The following is a 22,519-nucleotide window of genomic DNA, read 5'->3' as shown; positions in this document are numbered from 1 at the left end:
TATGCCGGAAACCTGGATTTACACCTCCTCCATGAGGTGAAAGATATCCCCTTCCAGCTGGCTTACTCTACTATCGATTTGGTCAACCTGTCCTATTTCGACCTGATGTCTGATATCTGCTGTGTTAATCTATTGGTGACGTCGCTAATTTGGGATGAAATTTCATCATTTACTCTTCAAATTTTCGATTCTAGGTCCTGTTCAATTTTGTGAACCTGCGTATACACTCGTGATATTTGTCCGGTTAAAACTGAGTTAGCTTGAGAAATTTCGTCTGAAATTTTGCCTGAAAGTTTGTCATTTACGTCTGTAATTTTTCCTGTTAGGCCGGAATTGATACATGAAATTTTATAATTTACACCTGAAATTTTGTTATTTAGTACCTGCATCATGGTCATTAGGTTAGAACACATTTTGGTTATATTTACCTCTTCTTCTGTCTCTGAATCTTTGTCAAGTTAGATGAAAAACTTTTTGGGATCTTCTCCTTTTTCCATGAGATCTTATCGTAGCCGCGTCTGCAGCAATTTCTTCTTCCCGTTCATAGGGAGATTCCTCTTGGTATGGTCGTCTTTGAGCTGTTTCTGTGACATATTCACTAGTATCACTTGCATTTTGATCTGCTACACTCATATTTGCTCGTAAATTTTTTTACGTCCTGTCCCATGGTCACCAGTTAATGTATCCGCGAAGATGCACAAGAAATACTGTCAGTCAGTACAGTTATTTATTCACATGTATTTACAAATTAACACACACATAACCTTAATCATGTTATCACAAACAAAACATTTCACTTCCAGAATATCGACAAACCATCACACTCATTTTTGATGCATATTGTAAACAGCGATCTCACTTAGTTTACAAAAGGAGTACATTTATTTTTCCACCTATTCAATACAATCAGTACCACGTTATGTGGTTAATTAGACATAGAAAATCTAAATATTATGGGGACATGTTTTCCCCTTCTCTATTGGGCATCATCAGCCATATTAATTTAATCTTAAAACAAATTTTGTTTAGAGGACAATGGCATTTATAATTTGTAAAAATTGAACTGTGATTTCTTATGATTTTAACTTTACAGAATAGTGGTTATCAAATATGATGTTGGGACATGACATGTACAACACATGTTAAAATTATTGTAAACTAATTTAAAATCTTGTCTAAAAAATTTTTTGTGTCAATATAAAGTTCTAAAAATGGCACATGTCTGGTACTGGAGTGGATCCTCTACGTTATAAAAGTCAGTATACATTTGCTGGGGCAGTTGTCAACGTAAGTTTTCAATAGACTAAAATGGTTGAGAACTTGAGGGTGAATTTTGTTTATATTTTGCATTCCGACATTAAAAGATTGGCTAAAAGAAAAGGCAAATGTTATGATGTTATCCTCATAAAGTTGATTGGCCTAAAATATTATCTGATATAACTGTTGCAAACAGACGTTAGTGTGCTGGTTGAAGCTGCTTTGGGATGAGTTTTTTTTTTTTCTTCAAAGTATTTGACAGGTTATGTTTGATTTTCATGTGAAAATATAGTCCTTCTAGAAGATGTGGAACATCGATGAATGGAATGTGGTTATACTGCAAAAGAACAAAAAGACGTGTTTGACGTGTGTGTTTATGTCGTATGTTAATGTCCAAGAATTGTGTATTATGTAAAGTGGGTACTTACTCATATGCCTTATATATCTTTCTTACTGTATTAGCAGCGTTCGTCTGTCTGGAGTTCATATTTCGCGTGTTGTAACGATGTGATAGAGGAAGAGGGGCATGCTGAGGGGAAGCGGAGGTGGGCAGAGTCTTACATGTCAATGTTAATGTGGGAGGGGGATTGTTTGAAGGGGCAAGTGCAGGCTTAGGCTTGAGAACTACTTGTTGTCCTGTTTGCACTTCTTGTGTTGTATGAGCATCCATAGAGGCTAGGAGTAACACCAAACAATTACGCAGCAGAGAGGAAAATATACCAACGAGCCATTATGGAACGTTCGAGAACATTTTAAATCCATTATCACATCAGAAAGTGTTTCATCAACAAGTTTGTTCACGAACAGTTTTACCCCATTGACAATATAAATTAATACCAATACATTTTATAAATGTTACTCCAGCAACGAGAACAAGTCTATCGACCATAATGACAATTATCAACTGCAGAAAATATTCAATACTGTTATGAAGTTTTAATGACAATTATACAAGTTAAGCAACAGGAATCAACACAACTAGCCAGATATCAAAAGTTTTTTATTTTATTCTTATTTTTATACAATTTTAAAAGATGTTCACCAGATGAGTTTCAGCAATAAAATGTTAGACTGAAGAAGATTTTAGACAAAAAGTGTTAACTTAAGACATAGTTTTATTGTTGTGTGACTTTTAAAATGTTATAAGATTATCAATTAGTTTTATAGGAGCAATCTTGAACCAAAAGAATTGTTTTATGATCTTATACAATCTTAGATTAATGATAGTTTGGCTGATGATGCTCATGAAATGGCGCGAAACATGTACCATATAAACATCATAATAAATATGTAAGTTTGTACTATATTTTTATTGTATTGAACAGGTGGCAATTGGCAAAACTAAAGGAATTGTATCACAAGTCGATCTTCAATACGGACAAGGAAAATGAAGTTTATAACCTGCCTTGGTGTACACCGACTTTCACTGGGAAGCTCTCCAAGATGCCGACAGTGCAACGTACACGACTTGTGGTGTTCATGTAAAGCATCTTGATCCAATTGATAAGCAATTCTGGTACACCATGGTTACAAAATGCATACCAGATTACATGATGTGGAACACGGTCGAAAGCCTTTTCGAGTTAATGGAAGGCAATATGCATTGGCCATTGTTTCTCTCGGTGCTTTCCAACTAGCATTCTGGCAGTACAGATGGTGTCAGTTGTTCCAGTACCCTTGATGAAGCCGCACTGGTTGGTACTAATGCTGACAATGTCACACAGTCATTGATGGAGGATTCTCTCAAAAATTTTCATTGTGTGCAACAGGTGGCGTATTGCATAGTAATTTGCACATTCTGCAGGGTCACCTTTTTGCTTAAAGATAGGCACAGTGATGCTTGTAGCCCAATCACTGGGAACAGACTCAGAGTCAACTATGGCATTGAAAAAGTTGGTCAGCCAGCCCCTTGAAACTACAGGCGCATTATTTCATTGCTGCTGACGAAGCTCGGAGAATCTACGGCCACATGTTTTCACTGTGGCTAAAAATATAAGCTGCCATTTCAGTGAGCTTTGATTTCACCGGAATATTGTTGGATACTTCTAGTAAGCATAAGATGTACTAGTTACGAGCATAAGGCGAGAGCTCTTTTTTTCAAGGCATTGATAACACAGCTGCGTTCCTACATAATTTGTGGCTGCATCATCTTTCGTTCCTGGCTGTGAAATGAGAGGCAAAGTTCCTGCATGTAAAGAGGAAGAGAGTGTGTTCGAGAGGCAGTCTTGTAAGTGTCATTCTTGTGAATATTTAGCATGTCTAATTCAAGTGCATGAAATTTAGATGATTAATCCAAACCAAAAGTTCTTTTGGAAAACTTGTTTTCAGAATTGAGGATGAGGATGAAAATTACATGCCAAGTAATAAGAATACCCATGCCAATTGACCATTTAGATTAGACTCTGTATATTTAATTAGTATATTTTAGTAGGTGTGTCCCAGTATTTGTCAGCTTTCAAAATATTAACCTGACTGCCATCCATAGCTGCATCAGAAATAGTAGAACTTATTTCTTCATAGATTTATATAAAATAAATTGCTGTACTATAATGATAATTAAAACTCATTCTTGTGTAGAGAGATGTATGATTTTTTTAAATATTCCAAAAGTTTTTACAATCATTGCTTTCCTCAGCCTTGAATGAATTTCAAAAAACCATTTAAAAAACCTCCGATTTCTCAATGGTAGCATATTCAAATATGGCCGTCTCCAATGTGCTAACTGGCTTTCTAACAAGGGTTTCAGTGAGTGCTTTCTAGAATAGATTAAACCTCGAAATCAGCATAGGTTTACAGCCTCAATTATTTAGCCACTAGACTCAAAATTATTTGAGGTATCTCCTTACTTTTTGACATTTTCTCCTTGGTTGTAGTATTACATGTTATAAATCTCATTTTTGGTCCGTATTGAAAATTTACAGTTTAACAACAATAAAGGTGTTTTAATTTAATCCACCTATTCAATACTTTTATTTTCACTTATAGTGGTTACATAAATAGACTATCAGTTAAATGGGACATGTTTCGCCCTTAATTAAGGGCATCTTCAGCCTAAAACAACCATAAAAAAAAAGTACAACTAATATTAAAAGTTGAAGCTAAAAGTTTAGCCAGTTATTAAAATATATATTGTATCATTTTTCACATTTTTATGTCCCGAATTTTAATAACTGGCTAAACTTTTAGCTTCCACTTTTAATATTAGTTGTACTCTTTCTTGATGGTTGTTTTTAGGCTGAAGATGCCTTTAATTGAGGGTGAAACATGTCCCATTTAACTGATAGTCTATTTATGTAACCACTATAAGTGAAAATAAAAGTATTGAATAGGTGGATTAAATTAAAACACCTTTATTGTTGTTGAATTGGTTGTAGTACCCGAAACTGACTTCCTCTAAACCAGATCCTAGTTCTGCCATTTAGTATGTTCTGTGGACTAGAGGTTGAAGATCTGCTCTTTTGATGAATGGTTGAAGCTCATCATAACCATCATTGTCAATCATCATGATTGCCATTCAGGATGTTATGCTATTAGAATTCAAGGTGCAGAACTTGAACTCGGAATAACATATATTTAAAATATTCTTTTTGTCTTAATTCTCACACTGTTGACATTATATATTTCTCAGAAAATCCATCTGTTGATAATATAATAAATTTTATGATAGTCATTTGAACTTCATGTAGATGTACAAGTCATCATTGAGGAGACATGTTTACCTGCAGGGTATATTACTGGTATTGTCATTCATAATGTGTGTGATTGCAATATGTTATTAATTTATAGAATTTGTTATTACAGAATGTTGTTTATTGTGTGCCTTGTGTGTAGCACCTCTGTATAAAGGAAAGGTTTATAGACATAAATAAAGCTGAAAATTACAGACCAGTCAGTTTGACATGCATTGCATGTAAACTTTGGGAAAACATTCTTTCTGATTATATTAAACATGTTTACGAAATTAATAGCTGAATTGATAGAAGGCAGTTCAGGTTTAGGAAAGGTTATTCCAATGAAGCTCAACTTGTAGGATTCCAGCAAGATATAGCAGATATCGTGGATTCAGGAGGTCAAATGGACTGTATCGCGATTGACCTGTCTAAGGCATTTGATAGGGTTGAACATAGGAGACTACTGGCAAAAATGAGTGCAATAGGACTAGACAAGAAAGTGACTGAATGGGTGGCTATATTTTGATCTCAGAGAATTAGAGTAGGCAAAGCTTTATCTGACCCTGTAATGATTAAGAGGGGAATTCCTCAAGGCAGTATTTTTGGACCTTTATGTTTTCTTATATATATAAATGATATGAGTAAAGAAGTGGAATCAGAGATAAGGCTTTTTGCAGATGATGTTATTCTGTATAGAGTAATACATATATTACAATATTTTGAGCAACTGCAAAATGACCTTGATAATGTTCTGAGATGGACAGTACGCAATGGTGTGATGATAAACAGGGTTAAAAGTCAAGTTGTGAGTATCATAAATAGTAAGAGTCCTCTCAGTTTTAATTACTGCGTTCATGGGATGAAAGTTACTTATGGGAATCATTGTTAGTGCCTAGGTGATAATACTGTATACGGAAAGATCTTCATTGGGGTAATCACATAAATAGGATTGTAAATAAAGCGTACAGATTTCTGCACATTGTTATGAGGGAGTTGAGGGGTTGTAGTAAGGATGTAAAGGAGAGGGCATATACATCTCTGGTAAGATTCCAACTAGAGCATGGTTGCAGTGTATGGGACCCTCACCAGGATTACTTGATTCGAGAACTAGAGAAAATCCTAAGAAAAGCAGCTCGATTTGTTCTGGGCGATTTCCGACAAAAGAGTAGCATTACAAAAATGTTGCAAATTTTGGGCCAGGAAGACTTGGGAGAAAGGAGACGAGCTGCTCATCTAAGTGGTTTGTTAATAATAACAATAAAGTTGGTCCATTATTGGACATTATAAATTTTCCAGGTAACTCATTCCTGGTTGCCAGCGTTTTGCCCCAGTGTGCTAAATTGAGCTCATCAGTTGGTAAATAGCCTCCATGGTATGCACTAGCCATGTGTCTTGGTAGGTGTACTATTTACCAACTGATGAGCCCAATTTAGCATACTGGGGCGAAACGCTGGCAACCAGGAATGAGTTAGCTGGAAAATTTATAATGTCCAATAATGGACCAACTACTTTGGTATTATAAATTTATTCATTCAGGACAAATATTTCAGGTTCCGTATGGGAATCAACATCTGTATCGTAAGTGGTATGTTCCAAGCTGTCAGTGGGGAGATTGCGTGGAACGACATTAGTAGACGAATAAGTTTGCGTGGTGTCTTTAAAAGTAGGAAAGGTCATTTAAAGTTGGAATTCAAGAGGACAAATTGGGGCAAATATTCATTTATAGGAAGGGGAGTTACCGATTGGAATAACTTACGAATGGAGATGTTCATTAAATTTCCAATTTCTTTTAAATCATTTAAGAAAAGGCTAGGAAAACAACAGATTGGGAATCTGCCACCTGGGCGACTGCCCTAAATGCAGATCAGTAGTGATCGGGATCATGGGCGCAAATGCAATTTCTCCTACAGAGACCATATTATTTGTTTCAGTGATTTACCTCCCCGTCCTTGTCTCCACGTTGAGGATGGTATGACCTTGTACTAATGAGATTATCAGTCCGTAGTTCAAGTTAATGGCCTGGATATTGTAATTAGTTATTTCCATTGTCTTTCACTCTGTGCTATGGAACAGGCTTTGTTTGCTTCATATTGGCAGTGTGTGTGTATTGTTTTCAGTGTAATCTTTGAAGTACTGTATATTGTACCTATTGGATGTATCCTACTGTAGATTCCTGGTATTCAGAGGAGAGTAAGTTCAACTGAATACAAAGGCTCTTAGTAATTAAATTCTCTTTATATTCCAGAGTACACAGGGACGTCAACACCCAATCCTGTTGCTAATCTAGTTTTTGGGGCCACCGCTGGAATGCTTGGCCAGTCTTCGTCATATCCATTGGATATAGTCCGGCGGCGCATGCAGACTTCTCCTATGGCCGGTACACAGTATGCTACAATATATGGGACCCTTACGAAGATATATCGGTAAGGCTCTTCTCATTTGTTTGAAAATTGAAAGTAATGAAAATGTGTGTACTGTGTTTAATAAGACTGAAGAAAACGGCTGCAAAAATGTGAGAAACATTATCATCATTACCTGTCATCCAGAGCAGCGGAGTCGAGGCAAATACAGTTCCTGTCCATTGTACCATCTCCACTGTTCCTCATTCACCACTGTGTTCTGATTCAGGTCATTCTTAACTAGAGCCATCTATCATAACTGGGTTCTCCTTCACCTCTTTTTTTTTTCGCCATTCTTTTCTGACTCATCCATTTAATATGTCCAATCAATCTTAGTCAGTTGTTTTCCATTTTATCTTGCAACTTTTCTACCTTTATTTTTCGTCTCTGTCTTCTTTTCTTAATATTTATCTTCTCTAACATACACTAGCGTCAAAAAGTTTAAACTCCCCTTAAGTAAACACCAGTTCTTGTTATTTATTAGGCAGCAGTTTAGTAATATTTCAAATGACATATATTTTTAATCAAAATACAAACATAGACATCCATCATACACAAAGTGACACACTATAAAGCAATTTGTGCTTCAAATAATTAAAAAACAATATCTTTAAAAGCTACACTGTTCAAACTCGATGCTCGTCTATGTGATCCCCTTTTGCTCTCATTACTGCTTGTCAAGTACGTGGGATTCTTGTGGTTAATTTTTCCAACATCTTGGTGGTTATATTTCCCCAAGCTTGCAAAAGGCATTGTCAGAGATCAAATATAACTTAAAAGCTTTTCAGTCTGTCAATCACACAAGTAAATATAAATAATTACACTACAGTAGAACCTCGATGCATCGTTCCCGGAACTGTCGTTTTCCCGTATTTACTGTTCAATTTATTCGTCCCAAAAATGTTCCATATAAACCAGTGTTAAATTTCCTCGCATCTATCGTTCGTTGTACCACTGTAAGGAAATAATAACAGAAAGCGCTTACCCATGTGTGATTGATGGGAGATTAGTCCCTGGTTGTTTACTGAGGTTTGATGGTCACTGACTTGCTGCTACGTGTGTTGTACGAATGCGGTCGTGAAGGCGGGGAAGGGAGGCGGGGCGTTACGCGAGTTGTCGGCCAATGGAGGGGATGCAGTGCTAGGAGGCATGGTAGGAGTGGCTACTGTTGCTGTTGTTACTGACCGGGTATGAAAATGCTTACATTTCCTTGGACCAGTACTTTAATAAAAATAGTAATTTAAATGATGTCTCGGACATTAACAGCCCCATAATTGAGCAAATCCCCAATCTAATTGCTAAATTTTGAATTAATGCTAATAATTTCATGAAGATTTTCCGTTATAAACATGCTTTCAATCCTCCTGTAGTAACAACAGCAACAGTAGCCACTCCTACAACGCCTCCTAGCACTGCATCCCCTCCATTGGCCGACAACTCGCGTAACGCCCTGCCTCCCTTCCCCTTCCCGCTACCTTCCCCGCCTCCATGACCGCATTTGTACAACACATGTAGCAGCAAGTCAGTGACCATCAAACCTCAGTAAACAACCATGGGACTAATCTCTCATCAATCACACACGGGTAAGCACTTTCTGTTATTACAAGAGGTCACCCTTACGTGAATAACTGTGTTTACCATAAACAGTCTAATGCAACTGAGCGAAGATATAATGGTCAACGATTTATACGAACATCTAATCACATACATACATACATACAGCCTTTAAATTCCACCAGCTGACACACATACTATTCTCCCTTTTTCTTCTTTTAGAGGATACACCTGATTTAAATTTCACCTACGAGATCAGTAGTTCTCCATTAGGAGACCAATATTGACACATTACTACACACAAAAATGTTTGAAACACAACGCAAGGAAGTCCCATAAAGATTAATTTACGCCGATCCAGACGACGTTTTATCATCAGTGAAGTTTGTTTTTCAACCATTATATGTGATTTTAGTATTTCTCATCATGTTTATTTTTAAAAAACAACATCATAGTTTATTACAAGAGGTCACCCTTATGTGAATAACTGTGTTTACCATAAACAGTCTAATGCAACTGAGCGAACATATAATGGTCAACGATTTATACGAACATGTAATCACATACATACATACATACATACATACATACATACATACATACATACATACATACATACATACATACATACATACATACATACATACATTATCATTATAGACTGTTATGCCTTTCAGCGTTCAGTCTACAAGCCTCTGTGATTTTACTAAACATCGCCACAATCCTCGATTTCCAACTAGTGTTGTGGCCTCATTTAGTTCTATACCTCTTATCTTTAAATCGTTAGAAACCGAGTCAAACCATCGTCGTCTTGGTCTACCTCTACTTCTTTTACCTTCCATAGCGGAGTCCATTATTCTCCTAGGTAGCCTATCCTCCACCATTCGCCTCACATGAGCCCACCACCAAAGCCGGTTTATGCGTATAGCTTCATCCATCAAGTTCATTCCTAAATTAGCCTTTATCTCCTCATTCCGAATACCCTCCTGCCATTGTTCCCACCTGTTTGTCCCAGCAATCATTCTAGCTACTTTCATGTCTGTTACTTCTAACTTATGAATAAGATATCCTGAGTCCACCCAGCTTTCGCTCCCGTAAAGCAAAGTTGGTCTGAAAACAGACCGATGTAAAGATAGTTTCGTCTGGGAGCTCACTTCCTTCTTACAGAATACTGTTATTCGCAGCTGCGAGCTCACTGCATTAGCTTTACGACATCTTGATTCAATCTCACTTACTATATTACCATCCTGGGAGAACACACAACCTAAATACTTGAAATTATCAACCTGTTCTAGCATTGTATCACCAATCTGACATTCAATTCTGTTGAATTTCTTACCTACTGACATCAATTTAGTCTTCGAGAGGCTAATTTTCATACCATACTCATTGCACCTATTTGCTAGTTCCAAGATATTAGACTGTAGGCTTTCGGCACAATCTGCCATTAAGACCAAATCGTCAGCATAGGCCAGACTGCTTACTACAGTTCTACCTAACTGAATCCCTCCCTGCCATTTTATACCTTTCAGCAGATAATCCATGTAAACTACGAACAGCAAAGGTGAAAGATTACAGCCTTGTCTAACCCCTGTAAGTACCCTGAACCAAGAACTCATTCTACCATCAATTCTCACTGAAGCCCAATTGTCAACATAAATGCCTTTGATTGTTTTAATAATCTGCCTTTAATTCCATAGTCCCCCAGTATGACGAACATCTTTTCCCTCGGTACCCTGTCATATGCTTTCTCTAGATCGACGAAACATAAACACAACTGCCTATTCCTCTCGTAGCATTTTTCAATTACCTGGCACATACTGAAAATCAGATCCTGACAGCCTCTCTGTGGTCTGAAACCACACTGGTTTTCATCCAACTTCCTCTCAACGACGGATCGCACCCTCCATTCCAAGATGCCAGTGAATACTTTGCCTGGTATACTAATCAATGAGATACCTCGATAGTTGTTGCAATCCTTCCTATTCCCTTGCTTATAGATAGGTGCAATTACTGCTTTTGCCCAATCTGAAGGTACCTTACCAACACTCCATGCTAATTTTACTACTCTATGAAGCCATTTCATCCCTGCCTTCCCACTATACTTCACCATTTCAGGTCTAATTTCATCTATTCCTGCTGCCTTATGACAATGGAGTTTATTTACCATCCTTTCCACTTCCTCAAGCATAATTTCACCAACATCATTTTCCTCCTCCCCATGAGCTTGGCTGTTCACAACACCACCAGGATGATTTCCTTTTACATTGAGAAGATGTTCAAAATATTCCCTCCACCTCTCCAGTGATTCCCCTGGATCTATTATGAGTTCACCTGAATTACTCAAAAAACTGTTCATTTCCTTTTTCCCTCCCTTCCTAAGATTCTTTATTACTGTCCAGAAAGGTTTCCCTGCTGCTTGACCTAGCCTTTCCAGGTTGTTACCAAAATCTTCCCAGGACTTCTTTTTGTATTCAACAACTATTTGTTTCGCTCTGTTTCTTTCATCTACGTACAAATCCCTGTCTGCCTTGGCCCTTGTTTGGAGCCGTTTCTGATAAGCCTTCTTTTTACGTTTACAAGCTGCTCTCACTTCATCATTCGACCAAGATGTTCGCCTTTTCCCATCTTTACACACAGTTATTCCTAGGCATTCCCTTGCTGTTTCTACTACAACATCCCTGTATGCCACCCATTCACTTTCTATATCCTGAACCTGCTTACTGTCTACTGTTTGAAACTTCTCACTAATCATATCCATGTACTTCTGTCTATCTTCATCCTGGAGATTTTCTACCCTTATTCGTTTGCAGACAGATTTCATTTTCTCTACCCTAGGCCTAGAGATACTTAGTTCACTACAGATCAGATAGTGGTCTGTATCATCGAAAAATCCGCGAAAAACTCGTACATTCCTAACAGATTTCCTGAATTCGAAGTCTGTTAAGATATAGTCTATTATGGATCTGGTACCCCTAGCCTCCCATGTGTAGCGGTGAATAGCCTTATGCTTGAAGAATGTATTTGTAACAGCTAAACCCATACTAGCACAGAAGTCCAGCAAACGCTTCCCATTCCCATTAGCTTCCATATCTTCCCCACATTTACCAATCACCCTTTCGTATCCTTCAGTTCTATTTCCAACTCTCACATTGAAATCGCCCATTTGCACTATTCTATCCTTGCTGTTGACCCTGACCACGATGTCACTCAATGCTTCATAAAACATGTGAACTTCATCCTCATCCGCACCCTCACATGGTGAATACACGGACACAATTCTTGTCCTAATTCCTCCAAATAACAAATCTACCCACATCATTCGCTCATTTACGTGCCTAACAGAAACTATGTTCCGTGCAATGGTATTCCTGATAAAGAGCCCTACCCCAGACTCTGCCCTTCCCTTTCTAACACCCGTCAAGTACACTTTATAATCTCCTATATCTTCCTCGTTATCTCCCCTTACCCGAATATCACTTACTCCTAGCACATCCAGATGCATCCTCTTTGCTGACTTAGCCAGTTCTACTTTCTTTCTTCCATAAGCCCCATTAATATTGATAGCTCCCCATCGAATTCCATTTCGTTCGCCAAGTTGTTTCCAAGGAGTCCCTCGCCTGTCAAATGGGTGTGGGACTCCGTTACTCCCATAGGTCCGAGGCTTGCTTAAAAGGTTCTGAGCTCGGTAGATTCATGAAGCAGGATGCTACCCTACTTGCACATAGTCCAAGTGAGGATCTCTCCTCTAACAGGTTATGGACCACCGGTGGATTGTGTAGTCCTAGCCGCCTGAGCATAAGGAGGGCCAGGACTCAGAATATGTCCGAGATGCCCACTCCCATTCCATAGCAACTGGTATCCTGACTCTCAGGACCACTTACTAGGCCACTCAGCCGTTGCCCATGGTTCACGAACTAGGACGTGACTACAGTAACCCACAAACATGAACCATCATCTAATCACTACATACTATATTAACATTTTAAGTCATTCATTCCAGTTTACATTTTAAGTAATTTTAATGATCAATTTGTTTTAATAGACATAATATAATCTTATTGATTATTTTTAAATTGTTAAAATTCATATTTTATCAATGTATATTAGACATTTTTTCGTTATATATACCAGGATCAGGGCCCTGACCCACCATGGTTTATGTTATCTATAGCTGATGATGCTCACTATGATTGAGCGAAACATGTCTACTTGTAATTAAATGGTTTTATCCTAATATAAAGGACATTGAGTATTGGAAAGGTGGTTTTTATTAACATAATAATTTCTTATTATAATAACACTTTTCGCTCCTGGCATATAATTTTTCTGCCCAATTGTTCTAGCCATTCTCTCATTATTTCTCTGGTCATCTCTGTTTCCGTATTCGCTTTCCATTCAATGCCAAACTTCTAACGTCCACATTCTTAAAACACCTTGGTTTTGCAGGTTTTCCTATCACAAGGGGCTCCTCCTGTTCTTCCCTCATACTTGCACATAACAAGACCGTAAGACGTTCTTTCACAACTTTTCCACCAGTACAATGTTCTCCTTTGAAACACAAAGTTTTGTCGGGTAAAGCATGGAAAAAGTAATCCAGTTTCATCGGCATTCAAAATATTTTCCGGAGCATACCCGTCTATGATTGAAGGTTTTTTTCTTGCCAGTTTTCAACAATCTCCGTATTAACACTGGATGATTCTCCGCAAATCACTCTGAAGTTGATACCATGTCGCTTTCTGAATCTTTCTAGCCAGCCATTCGAGGCTTTGAAATCTCCAATACCTAATTCTGTCGCGAATTCTAACACTTTTGCTTGTATCATTGGTCCTGACACAGGGACATTCTGACTTCTTATTTTCGCAAACCACTCTAGCGTTGCCCTGTCAATGAGAGCTCCACTACCACTTTGAAACAGTTTAATGTGCTGTTTGTTGCCATTTAAATGCCATTCTTTCACTAGTTCCTCTTGCTTTTTCACAATTTCAGCTGCCTGTGTCTTTCCAATCTTAAACACTTCGGACAGTTTATGCACACCACACTTCTCACGTTTATGATAGTCTATTATGCCTGCCTTTTCTTTTAAAGTTAAAAACTTCCTCGGTGCCATGTTTACACCAACTTACTAACATAAAATTGAACACATCAAAAGCCCACGAGTCAATGAAAGGTAACCTGACAGCGAAGGTACGAATTCCAGCGCTGTCGAGCATGAGAGATCACACAACTTCCGGAAGTGATAGCGTAGCTTAGTGTTGCCTTCCAAGAATGTGTACAGTGTGGATCAAAAGTTACGGTGTCTGCGATTCTTGGAAGTACCGCCTGTGCAAAAAGTAAGTGAATACATACTGTACAGGTCACAAATACAGTATTTTTTAAAAAAGAAAGTGTCCGTTAGGAGAGGTTTAATTGGAGTTTCTCGTGGCTATGGTATGTCTGCGTCCGTAATATAGGGTGTCCGTATAAGAGGGGTAAATTACTCATACACAACATGGCATTTAATTACAGACCTAGAAAATCATCTGCCAATGAGGGGTGTCCACCGGTGAGAGGTGTCCGTTAAGGCAGGTTTTACTGTATTATGATAAAAGCTAATTTAACAAGTAAGTGTTGTCCAGATCTTATGTGAGTAGAGCAAAGAGGGGAGGAATATTTTAAGTTTGTATGCTCATTTAGGTTAGTTACATTAGCATTTTTTGTGATGTAAATTTCTATTGCTTACTTTATATTCACAGATTTACTTTTATTTTCGATGTGTAAAATTTTTAGATCTGTGTTGATGTCTGTGAAATGGTGTGAACAATCATAATTGTGCTCCCCGAAGGCTGAATGCCGATTATATCTGATCGCATTTTGATGTTCTTTGTATCTTGTGTGTGAATTACGTTCTGTTTGACCTATACATGTGGCATTGCAGTTAGGTTCTTGGCACTTGAGTTCATATATAGGTCAAATAAAACGTAATTTCCACACAAGACACAAAGAACACAAAAAACGCGATCAGATATAATCAGCATTCAGCCTTTAGGGAGCACATATACGACTGTTCACACCATTTCACAGACATCAAGACAGATCTAAAAATTTTACACATCAATAATAAAAGTAAATCTTTGAAAATAAAGGAAGCAACAGAAATTAACATCGCAAGAAATGCTAATGTAAATAAACTAAGTGACCATACACACTTAAAAAATTACCCCCTCTTCGCTCTACTCACATAACATCCGGTCAACACTTACTCATTAAATTGGCTTTTATCATAATATTTAACATTTAATAGTTAGTCTGTATTTCAATTCCTTACTTTATTCACCTAAAATCATTAATTTGCATTCATCCATTTCATAAAAGTACATTTTAACATAAAGTAGGTCAATAACCTTCTCTCCCCTCTCCAGTTTTGATAGAAGGTTCCAAAGCGCTCCACTTGCTTCGCCCTACTACCCCATCCCCTCCTCTCTCCACGGCACAGTATACTCGATTTCATCATCCAATATGAGAGATCCACAACGCTCCACAAGGCCCCTCCCATGCTTCCCCTCCGTTCTCCACGAGCAGTGTGCTTTACCCCAAACTTTCCATGACCACAGTCCTGAAATAGTGTTTGGTGACAATGGTCTTAGCATCGGCAGTCTAGATAAGTACGCAAGTTTTTCATTATATTAATACTTGTAAATTTATTTTTTGTCGTTAATGTTTCATGGTATCACTAAACTCTCTATCATTGACAAGTTTACACAATGTAAACAGCACTGTACATACCGTATTTACGTGAATAATACCCACATTTTTTATTTTATTGAGGCATGAAATTGGGGTGCAGGTTTTATTTCAGTCAATGTTGGCATTTTTTTTTTTCAAAATCAGCCTTCCTAAAGTTAGGGTGCGGGGCTTATTCACGTAAATATAGTATATAAGTACGTTTTAAGTGATTTGATAGAATCTGAGGCTGTTCTTATAGAACGAAACATGTCATTCTTTGTATAATAGTGTGTATTTTTACAGGTACTGTATGTTTATCATGTTATAATTTATATTGTAATTGCTGTGTGTTTGACTGACTATGCTTTTGTTGTATTTAGCTAAGTTGACACTGAAAAATATGGCTTAATCCTTAACAAAAAACCTCCTCTCTCATACGTCTTACACACTAAATGGTATAACCTCGCCATGCTGGTTTGTCCTCAGGCAGTCAGTAATTCTCAGCATATGCCATCAGTGCCTTTTTTCTATTTAGGTCCCTCAAAGATCTGTCGAATTCTGACCTCAAAATTGGGTCTCCCAGTTCATCAGCATCAACAGCCTCTTCTTGTTTCAGAACTGTATCATCTATGTCTTTACCTTATACAATTGTTGAATATGTTCCTGCCACCTTTCTGCCATGTCTTCTTTCCCTAGAAGTGGTTTTCCATCTGTACTCTTTAATATTCATAGACCTAGTTTTTCTTTCTCCAAAGACTTCCTTGAATTCCCTGTATGCAGCATCTACCTTTCCTAGGACCATGCAACCATCAATATCCCTGCACTTCTCCTTCAGCCATTCTTCCTTAGCTGTCCTGCACTTTCTATCTACTTCATTGTTTAATCTCCTGTGTTCTTTTCTGCCTTCCTCATTGTTTGCATTCTTGTATTTTTGCCATTCATCAGTCAGATGTGATATCACTGATTCTTCACTTGGTCTTACCTTTCTTCCTAACTTGCCTTCAGCAGCCCTACTGATCTCATTCTTCATGACTGCCCACTCTTCATCTATTGTGTTTCATTGAGCATTTTCTTTTAGTCCTTGTGCAACATGTTCTTTGAAACGATCCAAACAATCCCTCACACCTTCTTCTTTCAAAATATCTAGATCCCATCTTCTTGTATTCCTTCCATTCTTCAATTTCTCCAACTTCAGATGACATTTCATGACCACCAAGTATTGGTCAGAGTTCACATCTGCTCCTGGAAAGGTTTAGCAATCCAGAACCTGGTTTTTGAATCTCTGCCTAATTCATGATGAAGTCTATTCAATACCCTCCTGTGTCTCCAGGTCTAGTCCACATATGCAGCCATTGTTTGTGGTGTTTGAACCAGTATTAGCAAGGACTAAATTAAGATCAGTGCTGAATTCAACCAGCTGACTTTCTCTTTCATTCCTTTGTCCCAGTCCAAATTCTCCTACGGCATTCCCTTCCTTGGCCTACCACTAGATTCCAGTCTCCAATCACAATTAAATTATCGTCTCCTTTTATGTATTGTATTAAATCTTCTATCTCTTGATATATTATTTCAATTTCTTTATCAACTGTTAAACTAGTAGGCATATAGAGCTGCACTGTTGTGGTGAATATTACAATATCTTGATAACAATAATTCGTTCACTACGCTTGTCATAGTAGCAAACCTGTTGCCCATTTTTTTTTTTTAATTTGTTATCAGACCAACACCTGCGTTTCCCCTGTTTGATTTTGTGTTGATAATTCTGTAGTCGTCTGACGAAAAATCCTGCTCTTCCTGCCAACCTACTTAACATACACTGATTACATCTAACTCTAGTCTATCCATTTCCCTTTCCAGATTCTCTAACCTACCACAACAATTCAAACTTCTAACCCACCCAGAGACCTGACTGGAGACTGTTTTACCTCTGTAATATTTTACCTGGGAGGAAGCCATCAACAGTATATCATTCATTCATACAGAGAGAGCTGCATGTCCTCAGGAGTTAGTTACAGCTGTAGTTTCCCATTGCTTTCATTCATTTATCAGTATCAATGCAGCCAAACCATGTTAAATATAATTACAAGGCCGTATTAGTCAATTGTTCGAACTGCTGCCCTTGCAACTTCCCAAAGGCTGCTACCCCCACATTTCGATGAACAACTAATTAGTCTGGTCTCTCAACAGATACTCATCCAGTATGGTTGTACCTTTGGCTGGGCTATCTGCTTCATTGGAACGTGCAATGCTTGTTTAAGATCAATATGTATTTATCTTCAGCAGCAAATGTTCTTCTAGTATGTTCACCTCATACTCTATCCTTGAGAGTGCCTGTCTGTTGTATTCACTTCAAGGCAGAGCGAACACCAAATTCAGAAATTCCTAATTTTTCAGCTTGCTGCTGGTTTGACCAAGCAAATCTTGTAAGCACATGCCATAGCACGCTTTTGTTCATATATGCTAGCCTTTTTCCCATGTCTGCCTTGAATCTCTATCCTGCAAAAATTGGCACAATACTGAAGAGAAGTCAGTGTTGGAAAACAGTCCAAACCAACAGTCATTCGGTAAGGAGGGAAAGTAGTTTTTATTGTAACTAACACTAGATTATTTCAACAAGGACATGCAGTAGATGAATAAGGGAGTGCTGTCTTTGAAAGTAGGAAAGATCACAATATGAAGATAAAGTTGGAATTCAAGAGGACAAATTGGCACAAGTTTCGTTTACAGGAAGAGGAGTTAGGGATTGGAATAATTTACCAAGGGAGATGTTCAATAAATTTCCAAATTCTTTGCAGTTATTTAAGAAAAGACTAGGCAAACAACAGATAGAGACTCTTGCACCTAAATGCAGATCAGTGGTGGGTGGGTGGGTGGGTGAGTGGGGGGTCGGTTCGTCATTTGGAGCAATGACAACAGAGTCTTTTAAGGATCGTAAGTTCCTTGGTATAGCAGTATAACAGAATCCAGGCTGACATTTGGTGCACATGGGTGGAAGATTATATTACAAGTAGCACTCTCCAGATACCTAAATAGTTACAATATTTAAAAAGAGGGTTCCTCCTATTCAATACAAAGATATTTGTTAACGTGAAAGAATCATATATCATTCAAATGAGGTACTAGTTTCGGCACCAGATATGTGCCATCATCAGCCACAAAGTCAAATCGGGCAAACACAATAAAACCCTAAAACAACTTTATACACACTATAACATCTGCATGGATGAATATGAAATATGACTTTAAAACAACTTTAAAAACACACTATAACATTTGCACAGGTGAATATAAAATAAAATATGGTAGATGAAGTTGCATTCCATTTTAAAATCCGTTAAAATGATGACTCCATTGTTGTATACCCATGGCGGTTTGTCCAGCTTATATATAACTTTAGTTTTCTAAAACTGTTAAATTATGCTGTGAGGTTTATTGTCATATGAAGTTGACACTATGTGTGTTCTGTAGTTTGGTTCCGGAAAATAAACGTAAACATGAACTTGGTAAGATCCAAAGAATTAATTCCCACTTCAATATGGGTTGAGGAACCTTGAGCAGCCTGAGTGATCGGCGGACCTATCCTTACATCACTTATCTTAAGAGTCTTTTCAAATCAAATCAAAATCAAAATCTCTTTATTTGCAAATGAGGTGTCTACCTCGGTGGCAAATGGTACACTAAAATACATTATTGTCAAGCACTAAATATTAAATTAACAAGAGAAGAAAATTTTCCTATAATACAATATTATACAATTTATGCTAACAATGTTTTCTATTAAACACGCAGCTCATCCTTAATAAATTTATATTGTTTACAAAATTCTACTTATAATATCTCCTGTACTACTTACAAATATAGTCAACTGATATACAGTATGTGGAATTACTTTAATTGATACTATACAACTGGTATAAGATTAATATTTACATTGCATTTATTTATTTACTATTTTTTTTTTTTTTTACCCGTTTTGGATCCTAAGTAGCATAACGACCTGCTGCGTCTTAACCAGAGCCCCTTTCGCCACCACTTTTCAGAGTTCCTGAAGGGCCTTCACAGCTACCGTAGCGGTCCCAGGGCCCTCGAAGTCCCCACTGTACTTCACCCCTACAGGCAGTCCCCTACTTTGGCTGTCCAAACTCCTTAGACCAGGGGATGGAATTAATTTATTCACACACATTTTTTTTATTTACAATACCCTGCACTGGTCGAATGCCCTCTAACACTTCATTTATTTTCTCTGTTGCTGTTTATTCTCTTCTTGAATATCTGTACAGATTTTGGAAAAGGATCAAACACTACCCCTGGTAAACTGTTCCACTCCTTCACACCCTTCCCAATGAATGAAAATTTACCCCAATCGCTTCTGCTAAAATTCCTTCTAATTTTATATTTGTGGTCAGTCCTGCCGATATAATTATTTTCCAACTGAAGCCTCTCACGGATATTTCCCCATGCTTCTTCTCCTGTATAGGCTCTATATAATCCTATAAGTCTAGTTTTCTCCCTTCTCTTACTTAAAGTTTCCCACCCAAGTTCCTTTAACATTTCTGATACACTACTTTTTCTCCTGAAATCCCCTGTTACAAATCTTGCTGCTTTCCTCTGCATACTATCTATTTCTTTTATTAGGTATTCTTGGTGAGGATCCCAAACACTGTTTGCATATTCCAATAATGGACGAACCATACTCAAGTAACTTTTTTCTTTTAATTCTTTGTTGCATCTTTTAAGTAGCCTCATTATGACATGTAACGATCTGTATGCTTTCCCAACAATGTCATCAATATGACCCTTCCAGTGCAAATTACTTTCAAATCTCACACCTAAGTATTTGCACTTGCCATCTTTTGGGATAACTACCTCATCCAAAGTATATTCAAATTCAGTTTTAAAGTTCCTTTTTGTAAAAGTTGTAACAGTTGATTTGCCTCCATTAACCTTCATATTATTTTCTTCAACCCATCTTCCAAGCACTTTGCTTTTATCACCCAGAAGGTTTCCATCTTTATCCTTGAAGAAAACAGCTCTTGGTTGAAATCCTCTCTTAAGGTCTTTTGTTCTTTCATAGAACTTTCGAACCTCCTTTCTATCCTTCATTTCATCCAGTTCTTCAATTTTCTTTCTTTCAAAAGCTCTTTTCTTATATATGCATATCTTATCTGCTCTTCTTCATTTCTCTCTATACTCTTCTACTGTTTGTCTTGTTCTCCTTTGAAGCATTCTGTTCCTAGCATCATTCCTCTCTTGGATTAATGTTGAACATTCCTCACCAAACCATTCTGCTCTCTTTACCAATTTCTTCTTTCCCAGGGTACTATCTGCAACTTCACTGATAGTTGTTTTCAGTATCTCCCATTTATCTTCCACTTCTCCTTTCTCCTATAATTCGCTTTTTATTTCCAAAGATTCAGCCATTTTCTTTTTGTATTTCTCTTGCAATTCCTCATTTTTTAGACCTTCAATATTGTGCTTTGCCTTTCTTCTTACTTTCCGTTCTTGCCAAATCTATTTTTTGTCTGTAGTTGACTCTAACAAGATAGTGGTCTGTATCTGCATCAGCACCTCTGCAGCTTCTAACATCCATAATATCTGATGCTTGTTGCCTGTCTATGATAACATGGTCCATTTGATTTCTTGTCACACCATCTGGTGAAATCCAGGTCTCATTGTGAATGTTTTTCTTAGGATGCCAAGTACTTTTAATTATCATCTGCTTTCCACTCACAAAATCAATCAATCTCAATCCGGTATCATTACTTACTTCATGCAGGCTTTCTTTCCCTACTAAGTGTTTGTACACCTCCTCTCTTCCAATTTTTGCATTTAAATCTCCAAGGATAATTTTCACATCATGTCTTTGAACTTTATTAATTTCTTCCTCCAATTTAGTATAAAATGCATCTTTCTTCTCATCTTCTGCCTCCTCAGTAGGGGCGTACACACAAAACACAGTTACGTTCAAGAATTTTGCCCTAATTCTCACAGAGCACATCCTATCATTGATTGGAGTAAAGTTGATCACGCTTTGCTTTACCAACTTATGTGTGAGGAATCCTGTGCCATTACTGCCTGCTTCTTCTCCACTGTACATCAAGATATGTTGTCCAGACATCATCATCCCTTGCCCTTTCCATCTTAGTTCCTGTAGAGCTGCTATTTTCACTCCATACTTATACATTTCATTACTTAATTCTTTCAACTTGCCAGGTCTCTTCCGTGTCTTAACATTCCACATTGCTAATATAATATCCTTTTTCCTTCTCTTTAGCCGTTTTTCTCTCCGGTTCATCACCAATTTTCCAGTGCTGCTTTATTCATTCTTAAGGTATCCGTAACAGTTGTTTTTTTATGAGGTAGGGGAGTTAACCCTACGCTCAACCCCCAACCTGGCGGACCAGGGTATCACTCTTAGTCTGGATCATCACCTTAGACCTGTCCAACTTGGGTGGCCCTACCAGGAGCAGATGCTCCTGCCAGCATAGCTCTAAGGATCATTTGACCATGCAAGCCTCCAATAAACACCCGGCAAAATATATTTTGCCTTCGTCAAGGTGGTGAGACCTTCGGGAAAGGGGATCTGAATTTACCAAATGTCAATTGGAAAGGAAATGCGAACGACAGGAATCATGACCAACAAATGGGAAATAAGCTAATATGGGAAGGACAGCTGATTCAGAAAGTGATGGAACCAACTAGAGGGAAAAATATCCTGGATGTGGTGCTGGTAAAACCAGATGAGCTCTGTAGAGAAACCGAAGTAATAGATGGTGTTAGTGATCTTGAAGCTGTTTTTGTCGTAGTTAAAAATAAATGTGTTAGAAAGGAAGGTCTTAAAAGTAGGACTATTAGGCAGTACCATATGGCTGATAAAGCAGGCATGAGGCAGTTTTTAAGAAGTAACTATGTTCGGTGGAAAACGGTAAATAA

General features: G+C 37.7%; 1 protein-coding gene across 14 annotated transcripts in view; it reads left to right on the top strand.

Annotated features, from left to right (window-relative positions):
• The window catches only part of DPCoAC (dephosphocoenzyme A carrier), a 569,632-nt gene that overhangs the window by 512,437 nt on the left and 34,676 nt on the right, over positions 1-22,519 (top strand). For all 14 annotated transcript variants that reach the window (XM_067140249.2, XM_067140245.2, XM_067140244.2 and 11 more), the window contains one exon: positions 7,174-7,351. In XM_067140249.2, the coding sequence (XP_066996350.1) occupies positions 7,174-7,351 (178 nt within the window). The remainder of the gene's footprint in view (positions 1-7,173; positions 7,352-22,519) is intronic.

This window comes from Anabrus simplex, chromosome 2 (genome assembly GCF_040414725.1).
Source record: "Anabrus simplex isolate iqAnaSimp1 chromosome 2, ASM4041472v1, whole genome shotgun sequence".
NCBI classification, from domain to species: domain Eukaryota; kingdom Metazoa; phylum Arthropoda; class Insecta; order Orthoptera; family Tettigoniidae; genus Anabrus; species Anabrus simplex.
This window is presented reverse-complemented; position numbering and strand designations above follow the sequence as displayed.